Genomic DNA, 23,025 nt, shown 5'->3' with positions numbered 1-23,025 from the left:
CATGAGTAATTTCTTTCAACAGTCAAAGGGCAAATTCACTTGATTTAGCCAACTCGTCCAATCCTTTCAGCCCTATAATGTTGTGATGGACCCCACGGGAGGCTGAGCCCGAGAGGATAAGAATAGAAATGGGAATGCTGTGGCTAGGGCGCCTATATATAATGAACCTATTACATGTGTATACTTGTGGAATAATACTCCATACTATAGACTCCATGCTCCATAGGTCATGATGTAAAGAGAGAATACAACTTGCACAGCCACAGGGCCTCTTTGCTGTGAGCCGTTCGTCAGTGAGGCTCCGTAAAAAAAAAAGCGGAGCAATTTTTTTGGGTATTCGTGTTTCTTCTTTGAACAAGGCTGACAGGCAGTTACCTGTGCCACACACTAAGATTTAATATATGTTCTTATTGGATTCTCTTGCTAGTCCTGCATAAAATCATAAGTGGAGGGATGCGCCCGGCGCTTGTTCAGCTGTCCCCCTCATCTCCGACTGATCTTCGGCCCCCATCGCTTCTTCTTTTTCTTTCTCTTTAATCTTCCATCTTCGTTTACTCTTTGATTCTTGATTTTCAAGTTTAAATTCAATTTCAACTATTTGGGGCATCGTCTGTCCAGTCCCAGTCTCCACTACCTTATGTATTGGGAGCGTCAAAAGACCGTATCAGGACAAGGTCATCAGGACAGGACAACAGAGCACCAAACACAACTGGGCAACAAACTCCAATATAATCACAGAACTGCTTGTACAGATTATACCGAACGCCCCCCACTCGATGCTTTTATAATCAACTTGATTTGATACTTCCCATTTTCGCGGTCAATCTTAGGCTAATTGACCGCCATTTGAATATGTCGCGCGCCTCCCCACTCAGCGCTCAGGGGCAATCGCCAGCAGATTCGATTCAAGATCGATATGCTCCGGATCCTTACCTGTCAGCCGCATCTGATCCGGAAGAAGTCTTCTTTCAGGCCAGTGCCATTCGACTAACGCCAACGCCATCGCGGGGAAGTCCTGGGCACACTGCGGGACCTGGCTCATCCCCTCATGAGGACGCTCGGATCGACTCCACAATCCAAGGGTATTTGGACCCAAGGACAAATGATTATACGGACCGAAGCACTTGCACCTCCCCTATCTCTGATACAAGTGTCTTTGTGGAGCCAAAAGACATCGAACTGGATAGTGGTTCGGCATGGCAAAATGAAAACCTGCCATCTTACAGGATTGGGGAGGGTAATGTTCCCGTCGATCCTGCATGGGATTCGTCCATGGCACCGAATGTCTTTCAGTGGACGAGCTCGGACCGTAACCTGAACACGATTCCGTCATCCACGCCGGCAGGTCTAGAGCCTCATGGAAATTCTAGCGCACAACAATCAATCCCCACCTCGTATCAGGCTGGCCTCGGTGTCTTGAACGCAGCCGCCGAGCCATCGAGACTCCGTGTCTTGACCAACGAGGAGTCGACCACCGAGCTGGCGTCGAGTGCAACCAGGGGAAGAAGCCCCGTTGTCAAGATTACAACTTTCACTCGAGGCGATTCGCCCGAGGAACGCAGCACGTCACCGCAAGGACATTTCAGCCAATCCTTTGCACACCTATCTGCTAATCCAAGCGAGCTAGAAGACGAAGATGATGGCGATCGTCACTCGGTTTCGTCTGTTCCCGTGAAGCGATCTAAGGACGGCGGATGGATTCCAAACCCATCAACCCGTCTAGCTGGGATTGATCCAAGGTCCCGTGGAGATGAATTCGTGCCAAGCCCTAATGATATCCATGTCCAGCGAGAAAGGAACGAGAAAAACGAGGACATTTCCCACTGGTCTGTATCGGTAAGCGCAGCCAACAGTGACGCCGGTGGGGACTCACCTTGTCTACCGCGTCCACGCCCACACCATGTTTCCAGGAGGCTTCGAGCGAGGAGCACCGGGGATCACCCATTGAAACAAGAAGATTATTTCAACCTAAAATCCCGCACCAGAGACGCATCATTCCCTGGACCTGGTGTACTAGTTCATGAGAGCAGCGACGATATCAGCGAAGATGAAGCAAGCATTGGCACTTACTCCGACGAGCCCTCAGCCGATGTAGATGAACCTGGCAGATATGATCGCAGCACCCCCGATGTTTACTCGTCTTTCTCTCCGACCAAAGCTGAGGAAAGTGTCCGTCTTTATCCCTGGCATGATCCCCCTCGCGATGCGACGCCCAGATTGCAAGCGATGCAGCCGGACAGCTCCACCGACGCTATGATAGCTTTTAACAGACGTGTGCGGGATCTTGAAACGGCATCGCTCGCAGCAACCATTGATAACAATAGCATTATCAATGTTGGTGCATCTCTCGAGAACTTCTCCTTCACCGAACAACCCAAGAAACGTACCAGTCTGTTTAAGCGTCAATTTCTGCAGGCATCCTCGATTCTGAAGCGCCAAGCATCTGAACTTTCCATTGGTCAATCTAATAGCTACCCCGGACTTCCCCATCGTGATACAGAGGACACACCGGCAAAACCGAGTTACACACCACGAAATGGGTTCTTGCACCGCCGTCATTCACGGTCGCCAAGCTTGAGCAATGCACTTCTTTCAATGACCAGTCAAATGGCGGCTGTCGGGGGTAGTCAGCCTGTCCGAGCAGTATCGCCTGCACCCTCGCCGAATCCGGAAAGGAGTTCTTTGAACATCCAATTTAAGGGTCGAGGTCGAAGCAGAAGCGAGATCCCCCGACCAAGTAGCCCCGGGCTAATAAATCTTATGACCGCTCATGGTGGACCACCAGTTCCAAACATCACATCGCCTCGAGTCAGTTCGGACACCGACCAAACACCCAGAAGTACACCTCTGGACCCTGAAACCGGAGGTGCCGAAGATGAGAATGATATGGACACCAGCAATAGCAAAGGTGTGGTTATGGATTTCCCTGCTGTTCAAAGTCTCCCAGTGCCGACAATCGAAGGGTTCAGATCGCAGATCATGCAGTTGAATCCAAGGCTTGAGTCGGCTTTGATTCATCGCCTAGCACATGAGCAAAATCGTCGATACAAGATCTTGGTTGACTTGCAGCAGAAGCATTCTATTGCAGCTGCTAACCATACGTGTAAATCCGGCAACTTTTGTACTGTTCAGGGAGGGCAACCCACTCTGTTGCAGGACCCCAAGGCCCCCAACGATCCTGAGGCAGGACAGATCCAGTTCCAAGTGACAAGTTTCAGTTATGGACATGAGCAACAGTATTCTCCAGGCGACGGCACGGGGGCCGCCACCCAGTTCCCTCCCGGTGTGCCCCTTCCGCCAGTCACTCTTCCCGCCCGGTTTGAGTGCCCCATTTGCTTCGAAGTAAAAACATTCCAAAAACCATCCGACTGGTCCAAACACGTTCATGAGGATGTGCAGCCATTTACTTGCACATTTCCCCACTGCACCGAGCCCAAGTCATTCAAGCGTAAAGCAGACTGGGTTCGCCATGAGAACGAGAAACACCGGCACCTAGAGTGGTGGACTTGTACATTCCCCGAGTGCAATCACAAATGTTATCGTAAGGATAATTTCGTTCAGCACTTGGTGCGGGAACACAAAATGCCAGAGCCCAAGATCAAAAAAAATGGCAAAGCCTCTAGCATTGTGGATGCTGAGGCTGTGCCGAATAGCCGAAGGGAGCAGGAGCTTGATCGATTATGGAAAATGGTCGAAGAATGTCAGCATGACACAGCGCAGGCCCCCCAGCAGGAGCCATGCCGCTTCTGCGGGAATGTCTGTAGCGAGTGGAGAAAGTTGTCAGTCCACCTTGGCAAACACCTGGAGCAACTAGCCCTGCCCGTTTTGCGATTAGCGAAGCCGAGCAACGCTCCAACCCATGTCGCCAACCCCAGCCCCAGCCAAGTGGAGAAAAATCGCGGATCAGTGGCCGCAACCTATCCCTCTGTCGCGCCATATCACCCTGGACACGAAGGACCCGAAACGGCCTCCACCCATCTGCAGCCGCAGTATGCGACCCGAAACACTAGCACGCCCGCCAACCCTGCGTTCTCAATCAACAACGTCCCGCTGACAAATTATCCCACCATCTCTGGCAGCGAACTTTCCATGGAGCCCGAGTCCATGACAGACTCTCTCACCCCTGATCAGTTCTCAACATACACGCAGACGACAGACCAATTTGGCCAAACTACACTCCACCCGGCTCAGGCCCAGGTCTATCCCCTGCATCAGAACTCGGTGACGTACCCACCGCCTTATAACGCCGTTCCGAGATCGAGATCCCCGGAGGCAGATCTCATGCAGCATTCGTATCCTCTCGCTCAGTTTCTCCCTCATCCCTCTTTGTATCCCGATAATTACCCGGCTTACCAACCCATGGAGTCCAACATCCCCTACACTTCTGCAACTTACTCTTCTGGATGTCCCTCCCGAATGTGATTATAGACACGATGCTCCCTTGAGATCGTCTTCCCCCTTTTTTTCTTTTTTTTTTTCTTTTTTCTTTTTTTTTTTTCTTTCCTTTTCCTTTTTTTATCTTTACTGCCTATTCCCCTTCTCCGTTCTGCTATCAATTCTTCCACATCAGCTGCATCGTAATGGATGGCACATGATCACTAGAAGGAATTCCTGTACCCTTTTTCCAGCATCAGCAGAGTTATGCAAGCAGGTCCCAATCTTATGCATTTCTGGAATGATGACTATGATGATGATTTAGCAAGATCCCTTTTTTTAACATGTACTCTCAATATCTCTGTACATATTTCGGGCGCTCAGGAATTCCGTTTCAGACCGAATGGCGTTTTTGCTAAACGGCGATGTGCATGGCATGGCATATGAGAGATCAGATTTATGTTTTGGCTTTTCCTCTTCTGTACTAGGCCGTTCCCACTTAGAACACGGTTCCACGGTTCATAACATAAAGTGTGCCATCCCTGGAGTGGACATATGGGGATCAAATGGTAATCTGAGACATGCAAGACGAGATGGAGTATCTATCAGGCTAAGATCATGAATTAAAAAATATTCTCGTTTCAAAGTTAGACAACCCCCCTGACTCCTAAATCCGAAACTGCATAACATGTACTCCGTATCACGTATAAACGTGCGCATTTATCTTATTTATCCCTTGCGGCACGAACATGGCAAGCGAGTATCGCCGTCGATCAGCTATGTCGATCGTCTGTCCTGTCACAGCCCAATCCGGTCCTTGCTCCCTTGCAGACCCCTCCTTCCCTGTAGAGACTTATCTTAAGATGAGGGGCTGGATTTGTCTTGCATACCCCGTGCAGGGAGACTAACGACATTTTCTGTGTGCGTGGGTGTATGGGTGTGATACGTGTAAACTACGGGTTTATCTGAGATTATGTTAGAAGCGGGCTGAATCAACCCCGGGAAACCCCGGGAGATGGGGGAAAGTATAGCCGATCGTCAATCGGACGACCTGGGTTAAGGTGATGATCTGTTATTGGATATTAATTATCAGCCTCATTGTTATAGAAGATATCATCACAATATTACCTGTGTACTCCGTCCTACAAATTATAATATTTACCCGGGTGAAGGGGCTGTGCAATCAAGGGATGACATGTTGCATTCCACGCTGGCAACACGCGAGGGTGAACTTTGTCTTAGCTTTTTTTTACCTTTCAGATTTCAGTATTGCTTTTTCGTCCTTTTTTTATCAATTCCTTCCTTTTTCTTTTTCTCTTTTTATTTTTTGAGCATATTCCTAATCATGTTCGCTTAACACATTCCAACCCTTGAATTGCCTATCGCGTGGTGAAGTCAACCGGCTCGGGGCGAGGGTGTGGAGCTTGCGTGTCTCTCGCGTGTAGGGTTTGGCATTTGCATGCATCGTGAGCCTTTTAATACTGTGCCCCTCCCATTTTGACTGGCTTATTCTCTCTCGACGTTACGCTTTTTTTCGTCTTTTATATTCAAGACTTTATTATATAGCTATGGAGGTTCGTGCCCTACTGACTCTATGATGCCCCGGCTCTCCACAATCAATGATAATCTAACCGCACCCCAGGAAACACAGCTGGACTGGAATGACTCCACAGACGTCCTCCAAGGCATCATGGTTGGGCACGAAGGACATGATCTGTCCGATCCTAAATCTTCACTCCCCTTCGATGCCGCAAACCCACTACTAGACCTCCAACACGGATCACTCGATCCAACACTTAACCCACTGCTAGGCCAATGGCCTTCACATTCCCGAGACCTATACTACTCCCAATACACTCACTCCCGTCTGACAGGTGACCAAGATGCCTGGAATCCGTTGCTGGCCACCGGTGTTCCGGCCGCTTCGTCCATCTCGCATATGAACATGCCTGCCCAGATGCCCGACCAGGACTGCTGCTTCTCGCAACATCGATATAGCGAACCCTCTGAGAACGGGAGCCAGTACGTGGATAGCTATCACTCTACGGATTCCGGGTACGGTGCAACCAGCTGTGCAACGCAATCGGTGATTACTTCTTCGTACAGCATGGATTCCTCGAGCCCTCACATCGACATGACAGAGAATATGTCCACTGAGTCAGGGTTTTCGTTTGATCATCCCCAGTATGAGCCTGTGTCTGAGCCATCTTACACGTCGGAGTTCATGAGCTCGCCATCGCAGTTGGTTGATGCCTCTATGCGATGCGAGCATCCATCGTGCAAGTGGGTTGGGAAATGTCCTTCGGACAAAAGGTGTGTCGTACTCACTGTTTCAGTTTCATTGAAAATGATGATAACAAGACACTAACTTCCGCAGAAAACATGAGGCTCGCCACAAGAAACAGTTCAAATGTGACGTGCCAAATTGCCCGCGGAAGGACGGTTTCGGCACCATTAATGATCTTGCTCGTCATAAAAAATGTGTTCACAATAAAGAGCCCGAACGTGGGCCCAAGATGATGTACATGTGTTTCGGGGCAAACTGCCCTCGCCCGAACAAGAGGTGGCCGCGTCTCGATAACTTCAAGCAACACCTGAACCGAATGCATCATGAAGAGGATGGGGAGACACTCCTGAAAAAGTGAGTTTGACATGGGACGTGTAATGTTCCAAGCACTAATTTATGAACAGTTCCATGGATTGGTATGAGAAAGTTATCCTCCACCAACCGGAACAGAGCTTCGACGAGCGTAACTCAAGAGATGAGTCGGTCTTAGAGCCGGAAGAAGACGAGGCGTCCGTCCAGTCGACCGCCGATATGGAGCCAGAATACGGTTCCATATCTCAACAGAGGACTGATATCTTCACATTTGGTGCTGCCACACCAAGACCCCCTCAGTATACTACGCCGCCTCTTGCAGACTCGACATCTTCTCAATTTCCCGCTTTTGGCTCCCTAGGTCTATCAAAAACAAGTCAAGATTCGTCTGCTGAACGCGGTATCATGAGGCCCGATGGATCGGTTGCAGACGCAGCTGATAACTTAATCAACGCCATGACGAAGATGATGAACAACCGCGGGCGGAGATCAAGTCAGAATATTGATGAGGGGGTCGATCTTGAAACCGACACCGCTCAGCTCTCTCAGCCCCAGCGGCGAATGCTGCAGAAGGTGCTTTCGGTGGCCTTGGAACGGCTATCCGACGACAACGAAATCACCGCACAGGAACCTGATAGCGAAAAGCGTGGTTGGTTCCAATGTGATGCGTGTCCAAAGCAGACCCGGCTCCGCTGTGAAATGAAGTAAGCCACCCCGGACACTTCCCTATTCTTATCAGGGTTCTAACCACAAACGCTATCAGGAAACACCAGAAGCGTCACGAACGACCCTACGCTTGTACATTCCCTCACTGCGCCAAGTCTTTTGGCAGCAAAGCCGACTGGAAGCGCCATGAGAGCTCCCAGCATCTCGGTGTGCCAAGTTGGTTCTGCACAGAACATGATGTGCAAACCGGCGCCTCATGTGAGCGGTTATTCTATCGAGTCGACACATATACTCACCACCTACGTCAACATGGGGTTCACGAATATCACGTCGCAGCTTCGGCTGGCAATAACCGGCTCGATCTGGCTGCCCAGTCGCATTTCTGGTGTGGCTTCTGTAACCACAGAGTCCCACTAAAGAACCATGGCCCCGAGGCCCTGGATGAGAGGTTCAATCATATCGATATTGAGCATTTCAAGAAAGGAGAGAAAGGTCAGGACTGGCGGTTCCCGTCTTCGTCGCTCGAGGGGGACGAGATGGACCAGTCCAAGGATGTTGCGATCCAGACGCTTGGCCACAGTAAGAAGGCTGTAACGACTGGCGAGCGGAAGCGCAAGTATGCCGTGGCATGACATACCAGGGACTTTGAATACTGAAATCCTGGCTTCTCGTAATATAATAAGGATATTCTGCAATGTTTGGTTTATTGGGATCATCAAGACAATGTTTCTCCAAATCTGGAAGTGTCATGGCATTATACAAAGCCACAATATAATATGGTGCCGAGAATCAATGAAACATAATATGGTACACATTTTCTCAAGATTCTCTCAAGATCGGATTCATTTCTGAGTGCTAGTAATCTCCCGGGCCTCTTTCTCTAGTACTGCCACTTTCTCTGTAAGAAGGGTAAGCAACATACATGATGGAGTACTAATTAATTAATTTTCGCTGGTCTCACCATTCTTCGCCACCTTGATCTCATCCATCTCCAACTTCAACCAGGTCCAATAAAGGACTTGATAGACGAACACGCCCCCCAAGAAGACCTTGGCGAAGGGGCCAGTAAAGGTTCGGTATTGGTTCATCTAGATAGAACATTAGAAGGTTTCAATTTGACCCTGCGGTATTAAAGAAAAACATATACGAACCCCTTCCTTGTATGCACTTGGCTTCTGTGATGAGTTGAATATGGCTTGTGTGGAGGAGAAGGTGCGAAGGCTCATGGGAGCTCGAGCAGATTGAAAAGACATCACAGCCGGTGTCAACCGACGAGCTGATTGCGAGAACATATTGTGATTCTAACGTGTCTTCTTTCTCGTTGATATCCGAGGAGACGAGCCAGGGTGATGTTAGAGTTCGTGTTCCATTTCAGGTATGGCGGTCTTGGCATTTATTCCTCAGGTGTCGATTTATCATACCGTCTCTCGCTTTCTCATCCTCTCATGATTATACAGCTTATCCAAAACAAGACCAGGTAAAAGGTGGTCGAGAGCTTTTTTCTCATTGTATTTCGGTTTCTTCTAGAGTCAATTACTTATAACACACAGAGTTGATCTTTTCGGGTGTCGGCGCTTGACCACCGAATGATGACATGTATAGTCCCAACCTTGGCAGTGAAATTACCGTATATCTAAATTCATCTCCAAAGACATCTCTTCCAGTATGGTCTGCAAAACAGAGCCTTTGTGGATTGAAACTGCCCACAACTACCAACAAGACCGATGGGTATCGCAAACCAGATACGTGTACGGCATAGGCAACAAAACAGCTCGTTGTCAGGCTGATCTCTTCGTAAAGCTTATCATGTGTGATTACTATGTCCATGAACTCGTTCAACAGGAGGAAACACTGAAAGAAAAAGGTTGGGCACTCCGAAAAATGCGAAACGCTGATGAAGACAGAGCGCGACTCCAGAAAACTGGACGAAGAGCAAGAGGTGCTCCGGAAGAGATACTAACATCAGGAGTGGGTGTTCTACAATTGGCAATGCAGCATTCCCAGTGGCCCTATAAAATTTGCCTATGAATCATTAAGAAAGGATCTAAAATGGTATATACAAAAGGAACTAATCGGGGATTGTGTTAGGTGAGTTGGTTGCTTCAGGCGTGACTGAAGGTGCTGCGAGAAACGTGAGCCTACTCCCAGACGAAACATGGGAGTCGGGCATTGTACCACTGGGTGCGGATGCTGCTTGAACTTTCGAGGATGTGCGCTCACTGGAACAGAGAAGGACAAGATTAAAGATAGGCTCAGAGCGACTAGTACTCGGATAGAGTTTATCTTCTCACATTGCCTCGCGCTTACTTGTTAAGGGACAAAAAGGTCGAGAAGGCCGAGCATGTTGACCCGGCGTCAAATCGGTCCAAATGGAGGGAAATTACCGGAAGGGAGTAGATGGCTACTCGTGAAATGATAGCTTTTGACACTTTTTCTTGAAGTTGAAGATTCAACACTTGAACTATAGACAGATATTCAACAGATTCCATTGCTATTTTAAAAAGACCTATCTAGAAACAAAAAAGGGTTTCCTTTGATGTCATGTTGGCAACGCAAGAAGCATTGTCAAGGTATATACTGGAGAGCCTCCACGGCTTTCATCGGTGCTATAGTGCGACATAAATGAAACGATATCAATAAATGTGTCCTTGTGACAAATTAGAAGATCGAGAATAAGATTAATTGGCTGGATGGGCGAAATGAGTATCGGTGCTTGTCCAGATTGTAGATCTTCAGGGCTTCAGGGTGGCACGAGCCACTGCTGAGTCAGCAGCACATGATATCAGGTCCGGTCGAAAGCGTCGCAGAAAAAAAGACAACCAAAAGGAAAAAACAAAGGGCACTATTCTCGTCTTCTTCATGTCCCAAATTGCCCTCTGACACCTCCTGTCATCATTGTATCATGTCATTTCCCCACACCTCCATCAGTCCTGAATGTGCCGTATTAGGGCATCAAAATGGCCGAAAGTATCCATTTAGCTAATTCAGGAGAAGAATGGAGCACTACAATAGCTCGATTCATGGGGGCTTGATTCATCACCTGAAGGGCGACAATGGCTATTGAAGCAATTCCCCCCATTGAGAGAGGGTGGCACGTGCGCTTTGTTGACTAATTGGGAGCGCCACAATAAGTGGCTGATGAATTCAGGCAGTCAGCCCCAATGAGAGCGAGTCCTTTCCGCCCTTCTTCCCTGAAGTCTTTGTTCCTCGAGTTCCCATCGTCTTCTACTTTCTTTTACTTTCAATAATTCTTTCCGTGTACTGCGCATTTATCTTGGTGGCTGACAGCTTTCCAACACTTCTGTTTTCCCACGCGTTCCCGAGTCCGTGAGACCCTTCCACCTCTGCCCCAATTGCGCTCCACCATCGTGCCGTCTCCGCTAACATATTGATCAGCAATTGTCGGGAAGAAAGTGTCAAGGTTGCTGCTGTGACAGGCAGATTCTTTCCCTTCGATCGAGTGGTCCAGCTGTTGCTGGCGACAACTGAACCATTCGTAAGTGCTGTCCCTCCTACCCGCATCGCGCAACATCGACAATCCGCCTTTTTTCATCTTTGTATCTTCCTTATTATCAGGGCGTCTGAGCCCTTGACTGTACTCTCATTGTACTCCCCAAATTGAAGCGGTTTGTGCTGACTTTGTGGTTTCAAAGTGATCCCCTAATCACCAAAACTCCGTCATGGCTCGTGGCGCAAAGCGTACCCTGGACGAGGTCGCCAACAAGTCTGACTCCGACGATGAGGACTACAGCGACCACGCTCACTACTCGCGTTCGACCGGCCGGAAGTCGAAGGCCAGCCCCAAGAAAAAGTCGCGGCCGGCCCCAAAGAAGAGACGGCGCAGCTCAGACGATGGTCTCACCTCGGAGGAGGAAGACGTGTCCGAAGATTTTGACTTCGATGAGGTAGAAGAAGAATCGGAGGAGGAGGAGGAGGAAGAGGAGGAGGTTGAACGCAATGTCAGAGGAACGGCACGTCGACGAACCACCCAGAGCCGTCGCCCGCACTACGAGGAACCAGATTCGGAAGAAGACCCGCTGAACGATGATGGTGAGAATGAGACTCGAGCTCCTGCTCCACGCAAGAGCACCGTCATCAAATTGAAACTCCCGCCCAATTACTTGGCTTTCTCTAAACGTGTAACCCGCCGGACCCGTGACGCTTCAGAGGATATCTACGCCCTTACCAACTCTGGCCGTCACGTACATACCGTTGAGCGAGGTACACATACACCAGAAGCTGAAATCCCATCCCCGTTTCGCCGCGTTTCCAGAGTCGACCGCATGGCCAAGCGCACGATCATTGACGAAGAGGATGAAGACGCCGAAGGACATGAGGATGTTGAGGATGTTATCAACGAAACGACTATTCAGGGCTCGCAAATGGAGGTACTGGAAAGTGACGTGCCTCAAGGCGGCGCTGAAGGTGATACATTGCCAGTGAATGATGGAGATCACGACCCAATTGACGAAGAAATGCCAGATGAAGACGTTGTCCCTGAATCAGAAAATGGCGACGCGAAGATTGATCATTCCGAACACGCCGAGGAACCCCCAACAACTCGGCGACGAGGCAGGCTCTCCCACGAGCAACCTCACGAGGAGAATACCGCGCAAGACGCCGAGACAAATGAAGAATCGCAGCTACGTCGATCCAGCCGTAAGCAGCCGTCTCGAAGCTCACAGCGGAAAAGCAAAAATGAAGAAAGTGATTTCGAGCCAGAGGAGGAGCTATCGAATGATGAAGAGGAAGACTCGGAGCCTGAATCGCGTGCCTCTCCTCGCAAAGAACTTCGAGCTCGCGAGGAAGCCGAAGATAGCTCTGCCAGTCGGCGCCCTGGCCTACGTCAACGGCCTTCTCGAACCCGCGCACCCTCAGAGGAGGCAGAAGAACTCGCTGAAGAATTGGAAGACCTTACTGGCCGTGCCCGTCGCCGTGCGAAGCAAGCAGTCGTGTACGAGAAACCGCGTCGCAATCGAAAGGACGTTGATTATCGCATTATTCGACCTGAAATGCTTCAACCCAATGAAGACACCGACAACGAAGTGACAGGGTCTCCATCCCGGCGTGGCCGTGGAGGTGGAGGCTGGCAGCGCACTTTGTTCTCGACGTTGGGTCCATTCGGTGGGGGTGGTAATTCAGCTATTCTCGGTGTTCCTGGTGGCCCTACTGCAGTCGGAGGAGCGGACAGCGATAGCAGCGATGATGAAGGTGCTCAACAGCCAAATCGTGCTCCTGGCCTTGGAGTTGCAGCCACCCACAACCAGTCGGCTGACCCTGGTCAGAACTCGGCCGGTACACCTGCCAACCTTGGAAAATTCAATAACAAGCAGGCTTTGGCTGATGCCGATCCCTTGGGGGTTGACATGAATGTCAACTTTGACCATGTTGGCGGTTTGCAAGGACACATTGACCAGTTGAAAGAAATGGTTTCTTTGCCGTTGCTGTACCCGGAAATCTTCCAGCGTTTCAAAATCACTCCCCCTCGCGGTGTTCTATTCCACGGTCCTCCTGGTACCGGAAAGACGCTGATGGCTCGTGCTTTAGCCAACAGCGTGAGCTCAGAAGGACGCAAGGTCACATTCTACATGAGAAAGGGTGCGGATGCACTGAGCAAATGGGTCGGTGAGGCTGAGCGACAACTTCGGCTTCTTTTCGAAGAAGCCCGCAAGAACCAGCCCAGTATCATCTTCTTTGATGAGATTGACGGTAAATAAGGCCCCTCTTGAAGGCATAGCTGACAAGTGCTAATATTCTATACCAGGTTTGGCTCCCGTGAGATCCAGCAAACAAGAACAAATCCATGCCTCCATTGTCTCGACCCTACTTGCGTTGATGGACGGCATGGATGGTCGTGGTCAAGTAGTTGTCATCGGTGCTACCAATCGACCTGACTCTGTTGATCCTGCTCTTCGCCGCCCTGGTCGTTTTGACCGTGAATTCTATTTCTCGCTGCCTAATATTGAGGCACGTCGTGCTATTCTCGACATTCACACCAAGGAATGGGATCCTCCTCTTCCAAGCAACATCAAAGATGAATTGGCAGATATGACCAAGGGTTATGGCGGTGCTGACTTGCGAGCGCTTTGCACCGAGGCTGCAATCAATGCCGTACAAAGAAGATACCCCCAAATCTACAAATCAGACCAAAAGCTCGTGATTGATCCGAAGACAATCGATGTGGCCCCCAAAGATTTCATGCTGGCAATCAAGAAGATGGTGCCCTCTTCAGAGCGGTCGACCTCATCTAGTGCGACTGCCCTGCCTCCGAACATTGAACCCCTGCTTCGCCATCCATTGTCCGAAATCAAATCTTTGCTGTCCGAGATTCTTCCGCAGCGAAAGAAGCTTACTGCTCTCGAGGAGGCTCAATACGAGGAACCTGATGATGGTGCAGGCTTCACTCGAGAGCTCCTTTTGCAAGAGTTTGATCGCTCGCGTGTCTTCCGACCCCGACTCCTTCTTCGGGGCCCCCACGGCATGGGCCAGCAATACCTCGCAGCCGCACTACTGCATGTGTTTGAGGGCCTGCATGTGCAGGCGTTCGATCTCCCCACCTTGTTGAGCGACTCAACCCGCTCCCCAGAGGCAGCTGTCATCCAGCTCTTCACCGAGGTTAAGCGACACAAGCCGAGTGTGATTTACATTCCCAACATCCAACTGTGGTTCCAGACTGTCGGACCTACTGTGATTTCTACCTTCATGAGTCTTTTGCGGTCGGTGGCTCCTTCGGATCCAGTTCTTTTGCTTGGTATTCTCGAATCACAAGAAGAGGAACTGGATGAGGGTCTACTGAAGAACATGTTTGGATTTTCTAAGAAGAACCTGTATGGTCTATCTGCTCCAAATCATGACGCGCGTCGTGAATTCTTTGGAAAGATCATTGAATTCGTCAAGACTCCTCCGAAAGGATTCCCCAACCCCGAAAATCGAAAACTTCGTCAGCTTGAACAACTGGAAGTCGCGCCACCCCCACCTCCAAAGCCTGAGGCAGAACTCACCAAGGAGGAGATCAAGGCTCAAAAGAAGAAAGATTACATATCCTTGAATCTTTTGAAAACCCGGATTCAACCTATCATGGATCAGGTCAAGAGGTACAAGCGTTTCAGGTCGGGCGTGATCGATGAATCCCAAATCCGATATTTGTGGGAGGAGGAAAATCCCAACATTGTTACCAGTGATCTTCCCCCGGATCAACAAAACACATTCCGGCCTTATGAGAAAGCGTACGACAAACATGGTGTGTTGGGTCTCCGTGAAACTGCCACTGGGAAATTCTACTACAACCTGGAGATTGTGACAATTGAAAAACGCCTTGCAAACGGATACTACAAGCGTGCCATCGACTTTGTGGCGGATGTCAAGCGAATGGTCAAGGATGCTCGTCAGACTGGTGACCCCGAACGCATTTTGCGGTCAAGTGAACTTTTGACCAATGTCGAAGTTGATATCGCCGGTGTCCTGGTCGCCGAGCCAGCTCTTATGGCAGAATGTGAGCAGGTCTATCTGCGTGAGATGGCTCGCGAAAAGGAGGCTGCGGAGCGTGAGAAACGTGCCCAAGTGGAGAACGCAGCTCCCATCCCTGACCCTTCCAATGAGTCGCATGGCAACACCGAATCGGGCCTGTCGACAGGCCCAATTCAACTCGGCGAGGAGTTCCCCGACAATGAGGATGATAGAAAAGCAGCTTTGCATCCCGTGACCCCCACATCCCAGTTCAAGAGTTTCGCCAATGGAGATCATCACGACGGTGGTTCGGATCTCAACGAGATTGGTTCCCATGCTGTCGGAGCGAGCAACGGTACCCATGGAGATGGAGACGGCGACGTTTTCATGTCCAATTCTGATGATCATTCGGGTAGCAAGGACACTCAGGGAAGCTCATTCGGGCCATCTGCACAGCCGAAGCCTCCTTATTCCCACACGGCACCTTCTCAGCAGATTCGTCGAGAATCTGGTCTTTCCAGCTTCTCCCAACGAGGCCCCATGACCCCAATGGCCCCCGGATCTCAGCCAGCTGATTACACCAATGAAGCGTCCACTACTCAGACGACTTCTGATAAGAAATCCTCTGAGCATCTGTCGAATCAAAATGACCACACTCAGAGCCCTCATATCTCGAGAACCGAATACCCCGACCTTACTCAATACCCCGATCGCGTGTCACAGGAAGACCACCTGCCCGACACCCAGCAAAATGACAGCAGTCAACCTTCTCCCAATCTCCGGGACTCACTGCTTAGCAATGCAGACACCCAGGAGAACAGTGGTCTGAATGGAAGCCAGTCGCAGTCGAAGCCGCAACCCCCGCTGTTCGATGCACCTAACATGCCAGCAACGAATGCTTCGACTAACTTGCAATCGATCCTGAGCGAAGAACTCCATGAGCCATTCGTCCTCGATCTTGAGGTTGTTGAGCGTCTGCACGCGCAGCTAACCCTGTCAACCAGCGGATTCTCAGTGGAGCAGCTGGAGCAAATCAACACCAATCTAATGGACTACGTGTGGCACATGCGTGGAGAATGGAACCGTACTCGTGTCGCCGATGGTCTCGGAAAAACATACAATGCAGTCCTAGAAGATATGCAGGCGATGCAGGAGATCGGGCCTATCAGCCAACAAACCAAGGATATCCTGGCCAACCTGAGTTTCCAGTGAGAGCTGACTGATGGATAATTCCATACTTTCACCCTTTTCTCCTTTTTTTTTGTCCCTTTTTTTACTTTGTCAATATGTTGACTCGGTTCATATTCCCCTTTGATCTGGCGATGGTTTTTGTTTTTGTTTTCTTGTGTGGCGAGATGGATGGATAGGGGGAGCAAATGTGTCAATTACCCAATTTCCTTAATTGTTTATGCAAAAATTAGTTTTAGTGGGTTATTTGACATGGGGAATGTATGTAGACTATGAGGATAATGGTCTAAAATGTTGTTTCTCTTCGTAATTATGACTCTTAAAATCTACAACTTTTTATACTTGGGAATGAACATGTGACGTGACCCACTAAACACCCTGGCCTTTCGAGCTTGACCAACACCACATTTCGCAACTTCAATACCCTTCTTTTCTTCATTTCACCTTCACACTGGTACAGATTGAGTATTGCTATCTCATCTTCTTTCCCGGACCTTCAATCCCTATACCTCTGTCCTAAAAACCACATCGCTGCAATGTTCGACGTGGACTGGCTCAGTCTGGCCGTCCCAATCGCCTACCTAGGCATTCTTTTGGGATCGCTTGCTACATTCTCCTCCCTCTACCGCAAGCGCAAGTCCCGTATGTGAAATGCCCCCAGAAAGCCTCGAGTCCTCAACACCCACCCATCTCGCGCGCCGTTGCGTCCGGTTGTCCTTGCATGCTAATATATGATTTGTGAATCGTTATAGACAAGGCAGCATCTCTAGAGCCATGGTTCCCCGCCCACCTCCAGCGCGATATTTACTTCTCTCTCCTCCATCTTGAACCCTCAGCAACCTCCACAAAAGAGAAGAAGGCCCCCGCTATCCCCGACTCTATCTTCAAGGCTTCTCTTCTCCGTCGCGCAGCTGAGGACATCCGTCGCATTATGGCACTGCGCAACCAGAAGCAAGCTCTCACAACACTAGTTCAACGTGGTAGTGTCGGGGATGATCTCTGGCAGCGATTCCAGCGCGCGGAGAAGGAGATGGAAGACGAGGTCAAGGATGTGGTTTCAGAGGTATGATAAACTTTGCTCTCCGTTGCCAATAAACCATTGTTCTCGGCGAACAAATGAACAAATGATTGTACACGCTTTTGTGCTTTACTGACCGAAATCAAACAGGCAAACGCCTATGTCCCCGGCTGGGGCCAGACTATCTTCCAGTCCGCTAACGAAATGATGAATAACGATATCTACCGCAAGCGCATGGACGATCAACAAAAGAAATTGGAAGAGGAGCGCCAGTGGTGGAGCAAGAAGAAGACGAGTATCCAGGAGGGATTTATGAAGGAGTTGAACGAGGGCTCGACCGCTTCTACGGAAGAGGCTAGGTCTACCAACACCATAACTAAGTCTGTTGAGGCTCCACCCACAATCTCTACCGCCGGTACTTCTGTCCAGGGCAGTGATGACGATGCTGTTCTTGTGGAGGCTGAAACTTCCTCGAATACGCCTGCTTCTCCGCCAAGCGTAAAGAAGAAGGCCAAGGGCAAGAAATAGATATTATTTTTTTTTCTGCTTTTTTTTCGTACTCTAATCTGGGGTTCAAAATACACTCTTAATGCTAGGGGATTTTGGGCCACGGGTTCAGGAATTAAATTATTATACCAGTTAAAGTTATGGGTGAGAGGTTGAATAGCCAGAAAACCTATCAATATACCACGAACCGGCCAATTCAAGGCCAGATTCAAGTCCGAAGTGAAAATAATGCTCAAATTCAACAACGCTTTTATATAGACATCTGCTAGTCATGTGATTGCATCGTTACCCTATAGTGCGCACACTATATAGGTAATATAGACTGCGGGCATATCTAGTAGAGAAGATACCGATGATATCGGGTTGAGAAATGCTACGTTCTCCAATACGCTGCGAGGTAATGCAGCCAGGTAGTCTAACTACAGGGTACAAAATAGCTGCCCATTTGGCGAATGACTAGAAACTAATCCATAGGAAATGAGTGACATTTGGGGGTTTCATAGGTAACAACAGAAGAGCAAGGCCTAGGGTATCAATGCCCTAGTTTTCTGCCAAGGACAATCACATTTCCCTAGGATGGGTCCCGAACAGAGATGGTGTCTTGGAAAATAACGCCAAACATAGATAGAATTAAAAAAAATATAAAAAAAAAACACTTAGTGGATATTGAATCAGGAACGGGTTGAGGCTTTGGGCAGGGAAAGGTAGACACCGGAGTGGGTTGAGGTAGATGCCGCCACTTTTTGACTTGAGACTGTAGAGCCGGATGAACCTCTAAGAGTGTATCGTAGCGTTGTATCCTATCCCTGAGTGATGTCACTTCTGCACTCTGCACTGTCAATAGAGCGGACAGGGTTTGGTTGAATGAGGATTGGTTATTTCGGTTCCGCTGAGTGATGCGCAATTTATGGAGTAACGGCCATCACACTATCGTTCTGAGTACTGCCAGGGACTTAAAAAGATAGAGCAGGGTTGGCTGCCTGCTTCTCAGCAGACTGGGCAGGAATGGGTGGACTAGTCAGTTCGGGATGGATGACGGAAGAGTCCGCTGGGGATGGTGTGATTTTCCTCGAGGATAGGTTCTCTGAAGAGACCTTACAGAAGAGAGACTGTCCGACTAGACACGGGTTACACGAATGAAGGAGGTGTGCAGGCAATTTGAACCTCCCCTTCTCCACGGCTTCGAGAAGGCGGCGTATTCAGAGCGGATATGACCTCTCCATCGGAAGGCTGTTCCGTACTTTCTCCGGATGCCGGGCTTAAAGAAAGCCAATGTCTTGATTTGTTCGTAGGTCAAGCGTTCCTTCTCCAACCCTTTAAGGTTCGCAGGCAGGTCCTTCTCCGTTTTCCAATCCCAATGCCCTGGGGACTCGTTGCTAGAGGTATCCATGATTTCATGATAGTAATGATACACAGGATCGGTTTTTCTTTGCCCAAGGTGCCTCATTAAATCCGGATGTCTGTTCACCGATCTAGTGCGGATCTCTTTCCATTCCCCCCGGGCAGGCTCGGCCGGAGTTGGATCAGGGGCGGATCTCACTTTCTTGTTCGGGGTTGGGTCATGAGTCTGAGATCGAGATCGCTTTTGGTTGGTACCCCAAGAGGCTACTCTCTTCTCTGATCTTGATTTAGGTTCTAGTTCGGATTCGGTTCTCGGTTCTGAGTCCCAGTCCATATCCGCCAGATCAGAGGTTGAGTCACGAGTAGGAACATGAGAGCTCGATGTTTGAGGTCGAATTTTCTTGGATAGAAGGCTTGCCGAGGGTTGGGTTTTCCCAGACTTGTGGTGCCCAGATAAAATCCCCTTGCTATAGACGTGGGTTGGCGGAACAGGCTCCTCGGGATGGATTGGACCAGTTGAGTCGACTGGATTACTCGCAGACTGCAGTCCTCGGAACGAATTCTCGAGTGTAGCTAGCTGAGCGGCCGTATACCCTTCCAGGCCCGACGGTGGCGGTGGGAATGGGTCATAACCTAAGCTTGGGACTTCGGGGTAGGGATACGTGGCTCCGGGTTGCAATTGACTAGCGTAAGGTACCATTTGTGGCCGTGTATCCCGGATCGGGTTATGAGACGGGTGGTGTAGGCCTAGTTGGAATGGGGTGTTGTTATAGGTCGTGGCCCCGTCCACAGCTCGTGGGTTGAGAGCTGGCAGAGACGGGTCCCTGCTAGGCCTCATCGCCTGGGCAAGAAGAGCCTGCAAGTTTTGCGCCGACATTGAGCTTGTGGGATTTCCGGTCATTGGTTCAATCGAACCGGGAGTTTATGAAGGTAAGGCTAGATACTGACCCGTCGTCTAGCTGTAGAGGGTTGGGTAGAGCAGCTGGATTGGCGTGACAATCGGGTGAAATTTGCTGGAGCAGGTAGGAAAAGGGGGGGAAGCCTTGAGCTAAGGTAGTGGAAGAGGGAGATATAAAAAGGAGGAAAGGGAAGATCAAGGTAGAGAGGAAAGATAATAGACGCTACATCGATGTAAGTACATTATGTCTAAACAACAAAATAATATACACAACCCTAGTTAATTTGGGTGTAAAACAAACCCGTCAAACCGTCAAACGCCATGATTTCCCATGCAATGGAATAGCTTGATTGACATGGTCAATTACAGAAGCTTGCTATCGTCTACCCCCAAGGGCGGTCCTAAGTCGATATGTTCAGCCAACATCTCCTTCGCTGCTACCTCGAGTTTATTTTCGACCTGAACTGGATCCAAGGCATCTGCTCGGCTCATCACGATCCGTAGTAGACTGGCCATGATCTCCAGTTGATACTGTTCCATCTCACGTGGGTCTAGCTGTTCAAGACTCAATCCTTGCAATCGCAGGTTTTCAGCTTTGCGATCACCCAACAGTTCTAGCAAACGGCTGACTTGGCCGATATTCTCTTTGCTTCGTGGCGTCGAAGACAAGCGGCGGAGGCGCCGTTTCGGAGTGTCGGCCGGTACACCAGCAAGTCGTGCAATTTGAAGTACTATCATGCGGGCAGTCGTGTCATCAGGTGCGAAGCCGAAGGCTGAATGCATCGAGTGTATGACGACCAACGTGCCGGAGAGGTCTTTGGAGAGACAAAAACATCGCACAATCTGATCAAATAGAGCTCTAGGAATCTGTGCTTGGGTGTTTTTCTGGGTGCGAGGAGATAACTGGGAGTACCAGGATATCATATTGGCATAGAGCTGACGTGCTGATGGAAAGCCCGCATCGAAGGCAGTACGCCCGCGGTCGTATTGGAGCTTGGCACAGTCCCAGAGGCAGGCATATGTTTCCATGTCAGGCCGGATGGCGGTAGACATCGTCTGGAACTTGGTCCAAAGTTGTTTCACGTCTTGCTTTCGGAGCTCTGCGTATAGAAGGTGGTTCATGAAGTAAGAATTCGGCTTGATATGTGCATCCCCAAGGCACTTGACCAAGTATTTGACCATGTCGTCGTCACCTCGGCGCGTGTAATGAAGAAGAAGGATAGAGAAGGTCTCGATGCTCGCAGGCGGGACCTCTCTCTGCATAAATTGGGGCATGCGTGCTGATTCTGTTTCCCCAGATCTGACTCGAAGCTGAGGGGAAATCTCGGCTGGTTGGTACCGCCTCCATACAACATCGACACGCTTTTGGATCATGGCCCAGCCAAGTCGCTCTGCCTTGTCGCGTGCACTTGTGTTCCCGTCACGGAGCCAGCCCGCAATTATTCCATTCAAGTGCTTGCTATCGGGTTTGACACACCGCTCATACATAAGTTCAATGACCAGGGCAGCAGAGTCGACCTCGCCCATACCAATGAGCTTCTTCATCCAACTGGCATAGAAGAACCGATTCTGGAACTGGCGAGGCAACACCTTGAGTGCCGACAAAGAGACCTTGTTTACTTCATTTTCGTTGATGCTTGATGCATGAAGATTACCTGCCAGACCCAACGCGGCTTTGTACAAAGCAGTCGAGTCATTGGCTGGGTCTTTTCCAGTCACCATCATATCCTTGAAGATTGCAACTGCAGTGTCCAATCGACCAGCCGTGAGAAGGGCAATGCTGATTTGATCATAGTCTTCCATTGTCATATCTGAGCCCAAGAATGTCTTCAGCTGCAGATAAAGTGCCCAGGCTTTTACTTCAGCCTCCTTTCCGGGCAGTCTTCCCCATGCTGTGATGACAGGAATGAGTACACGCGGCTGGCGAGTTCGGTCGTTTGCCAGGAAAGCCAAAGCAATATCTTGAGCTCGTTGTGGGTTATTGTCTGCAGCAAATAATCGTACTCCGAGCTTCCAGTATTCTTCCAAATCCTCCTTCTTCTGGGACAGCTCTGCTTGATATGCCTCCCATTGCTCCAGTGCAAGGTTGGTGGAGCCATTTTCATGCAGAGATGTGATGTAAGATAGGATTTGAGGCGTGGCCAGTTCTTGGCCGATAGATTTAGCGTCCTGTACCAGGATTTGCAAATGCGTTGAGCGTGTATCCCGGTCAGTCTCCCCCATTGCTTGTGCATCCCATATTGTTTCGAGTGCCCCCTCAGGCATTATTGTCAAAAAGCCTGGGATGGTCTGCTTGCATCGTCGGTACCACTTCCATAAGTCTTGTCGAGCCCGCTCATCTGATATCTTTCCTTGGAGTTGTCGTAGGGAATCGTTGAACTTTATAGCGTAGGGATGAGACTCTGCCCCTGCACGCTTTGCTGCGGCGGATCGTCTGGCGGCTAGCTTTCGCCGATTCTTGACGCCATCCTCCCAATTCTCCTCCTCCATGGCGAGGCCTTCAAACTCCTCTCGTAGCATATCATCAAGTTCTTCATCGAAAACCTGATCCAACCCAGGCTCGTCTGCAGACTGAGGATTTTCCTCGTCAAATTTTCTCAAGGCTTCTAGGGCAATCTTGCGGTCCTCTTCTGGCAAACTCTTGATGAAAGGGCTGTTGGGAGCGAAAGGTCCCTCCTCCAAAACCTTCAATTCATCCTGGAGCTTCGCGAGCTCCTTTTTGACCTCATCTCGCTCCTCATTATCTTCGGCTTCGGGGTCGATTTTGCGTCGCGTTTTGCTCTCGAGGGATTCTTGTTCGTAGAATGTGACTTTGTCGTTCGGTCCGCCAAATTTAAGACGCTGCGGAGCTATGGCGGAGAAGGCCCGGCGTGGAACGCGTGTCGATGGGCTGCGGGCCACATGCTGACACCATCGGGCTCCTTGAATAGCCTGGCGCAGCATGAAGTCTGAAGTCAATCGGTCATCGAATGCGACCAGAAAAGTTGG

General features: G+C 49.8%; 9 protein-coding genes across 9 annotated transcripts; 5 read left to right on the top strand and 4 right to left on the bottom strand.

Moving 5' to 3' along the window:
* Positions 1 to 852: 852 nt before the first annotated feature.
* On the top strand, positions 853 to 4,422 carry N7537_003598 (putative C2H2 finger domain protein; the record flags this gene model as incomplete). Its single annotated transcript, XM_056894656.1, has 1 exon — positions 853 to 4,422. The coding sequence occupies one exon, from the start codon at positions 853 to 855 to the stop codon at positions 4,420 to 4,422; it is 3,570 nt and encodes a 1,189-aa protein (XP_056754404.1).
* A 1,520-nt stretch (positions 4,423 to 5,942) lies between these two features.
* Positions 5,943 to 8,271, top strand: N7537_003597 (putative C2H2 finger domain protein; the record flags this gene model as incomplete). The annotated part of the gene is made up of 5 exons (XM_056894655.1): positions 5,943 to 5,948; positions 6,017 to 6,687; positions 6,752 to 7,015; positions 7,066 to 7,677; positions 7,737 to 8,271. The coding sequence occupies 5 exons, from the start codon at positions 5,943 to 5,945 to the stop codon at positions 8,269 to 8,271; spliced, it is 2,088 nt and encodes a 695-aa protein (XP_056754403.1).
* A 178-nt stretch (positions 8,272 to 8,449) lies between these two features.
* On the bottom strand, positions 8,450 to 8,944 carry N7537_003596 (uncharacterized protein). Its single transcript, XM_056894654.1, has 3 exons — positions 8,791 to 8,944; positions 8,601 to 8,727; positions 8,450 to 8,537 (listed from the first exon to the last, which is right to left on the bottom strand). The coding sequence occupies exons 1-3, from the start codon at positions 8,929 to 8,931 to the stop codon at positions 8,482 to 8,484; spliced, it is 324 nt and encodes a 107-aa protein (XP_056754402.1). The 5' UTR covers positions 8,932 to 8,944; the 3' UTR covers positions 8,450 to 8,481.
* Positions 8,945 to 9,304: 360 nt separating this feature from the next.
* N7537_003595 (uncharacterized protein) lies at positions 9,305 to 9,837 on the top strand (the record flags this gene model as incomplete). The annotated part of the gene is made up of 2 exons (XM_056894653.1): positions 9,305 to 9,611; positions 9,728 to 9,837. The coding sequence occupies 2 exons, from the start codon at positions 9,305 to 9,307 to the stop codon at positions 9,835 to 9,837; spliced, it is 417 nt and encodes a 138-aa protein (XP_056754401.1).
* A 1,043-nt stretch (positions 9,838 to 10,880) lies between these two features.
* Positions 10,881 to 11,192, bottom strand: N7537_003594 (uncharacterized protein; the record flags this gene model as incomplete). Its single annotated transcript, XM_056894652.1, has 1 exon — positions 10,881 to 11,192. The coding sequence occupies one exon, from the start codon at positions 11,190 to 11,192 to the stop codon at positions 10,881 to 10,883; it is 312 nt and encodes a 103-aa protein (XP_056754400.1).
* Positions 11,193 to 11,319: 127 nt separating this feature from the next.
* Positions 11,320 to 16,297, top strand: N7537_003593 (chromatin segregase YTA7; the record flags this gene model as incomplete). Its single annotated transcript, XM_056894651.1, has 2 exons — positions 11,320 to 13,348; positions 13,404 to 16,297. The coding sequence occupies 2 exons, from the start codon at positions 11,320 to 11,322 to the stop codon at positions 16,295 to 16,297; spliced, it is 4,923 nt and encodes a 1,640-aa protein (XP_056754399.1).
* A 512-nt stretch (positions 16,298 to 16,809) lies between these two features.
* Positions 16,810 to 17,819, top strand: N7537_003592 (Sec63 complex subunit SEC66; the record flags this gene model as incomplete). Its single annotated transcript, XM_056894650.1, has 3 exons — positions 16,810 to 16,915; positions 17,026 to 17,336; positions 17,442 to 17,819. 3 exons carry the CDS (start codon positions 16,810 to 16,812, stop codon positions 17,817 to 17,819), a joined length of 795 nt encoding a protein of 264 aa, XP_056754398.1.
* A 1,096-nt stretch (positions 17,820 to 18,915) lies between these two features.
* N7537_003591 (uncharacterized protein) lies at positions 18,916 to 20,040 on the bottom strand (the record flags this gene model as incomplete). The annotated part of the gene is made up of 1 exon (XM_056894649.1): positions 18,916 to 20,040. One exon carries the CDS (start codon positions 20,038 to 20,040, stop codon positions 18,916 to 18,918), a length of 1,125 nt encoding a protein of 374 aa, XP_056754397.1.
* A 360-nt stretch (positions 20,041 to 20,400) lies between these two features.
* N7537_003590 (pentatricopeptide repeat protein) lies at positions 20,401 to 22,980 on the bottom strand (the record flags this gene model as incomplete). The annotated part of the gene is made up of 1 exon (XM_056894648.1): positions 20,401 to 22,980. The coding sequence occupies one exon, from the start codon at positions 22,978 to 22,980 to the stop codon at positions 20,401 to 20,403; it is 2,580 nt and encodes an 859-aa protein (XP_056754396.1).
* Between the last annotated feature and the right edge of the window lie 45 nt (positions 22,981 to 23,025).

This window comes from Penicillium hordei (assembly GCF_028827395.1).
Source record: "Penicillium hordei strain IBT 12815 chromosome Unknown utg000002l_segment0_segment0, whole genome shotgun sequence".
Classification (NCBI taxonomy): domain Eukaryota; kingdom Fungi; phylum Ascomycota; class Eurotiomycetes; order Eurotiales; family Aspergillaceae; genus Penicillium; species Penicillium hordei.
The sequence above is the reverse complement of the archived record's forward strand: the minus strand, read 5'-3'. Positions and strand labels throughout refer to the sequence as shown.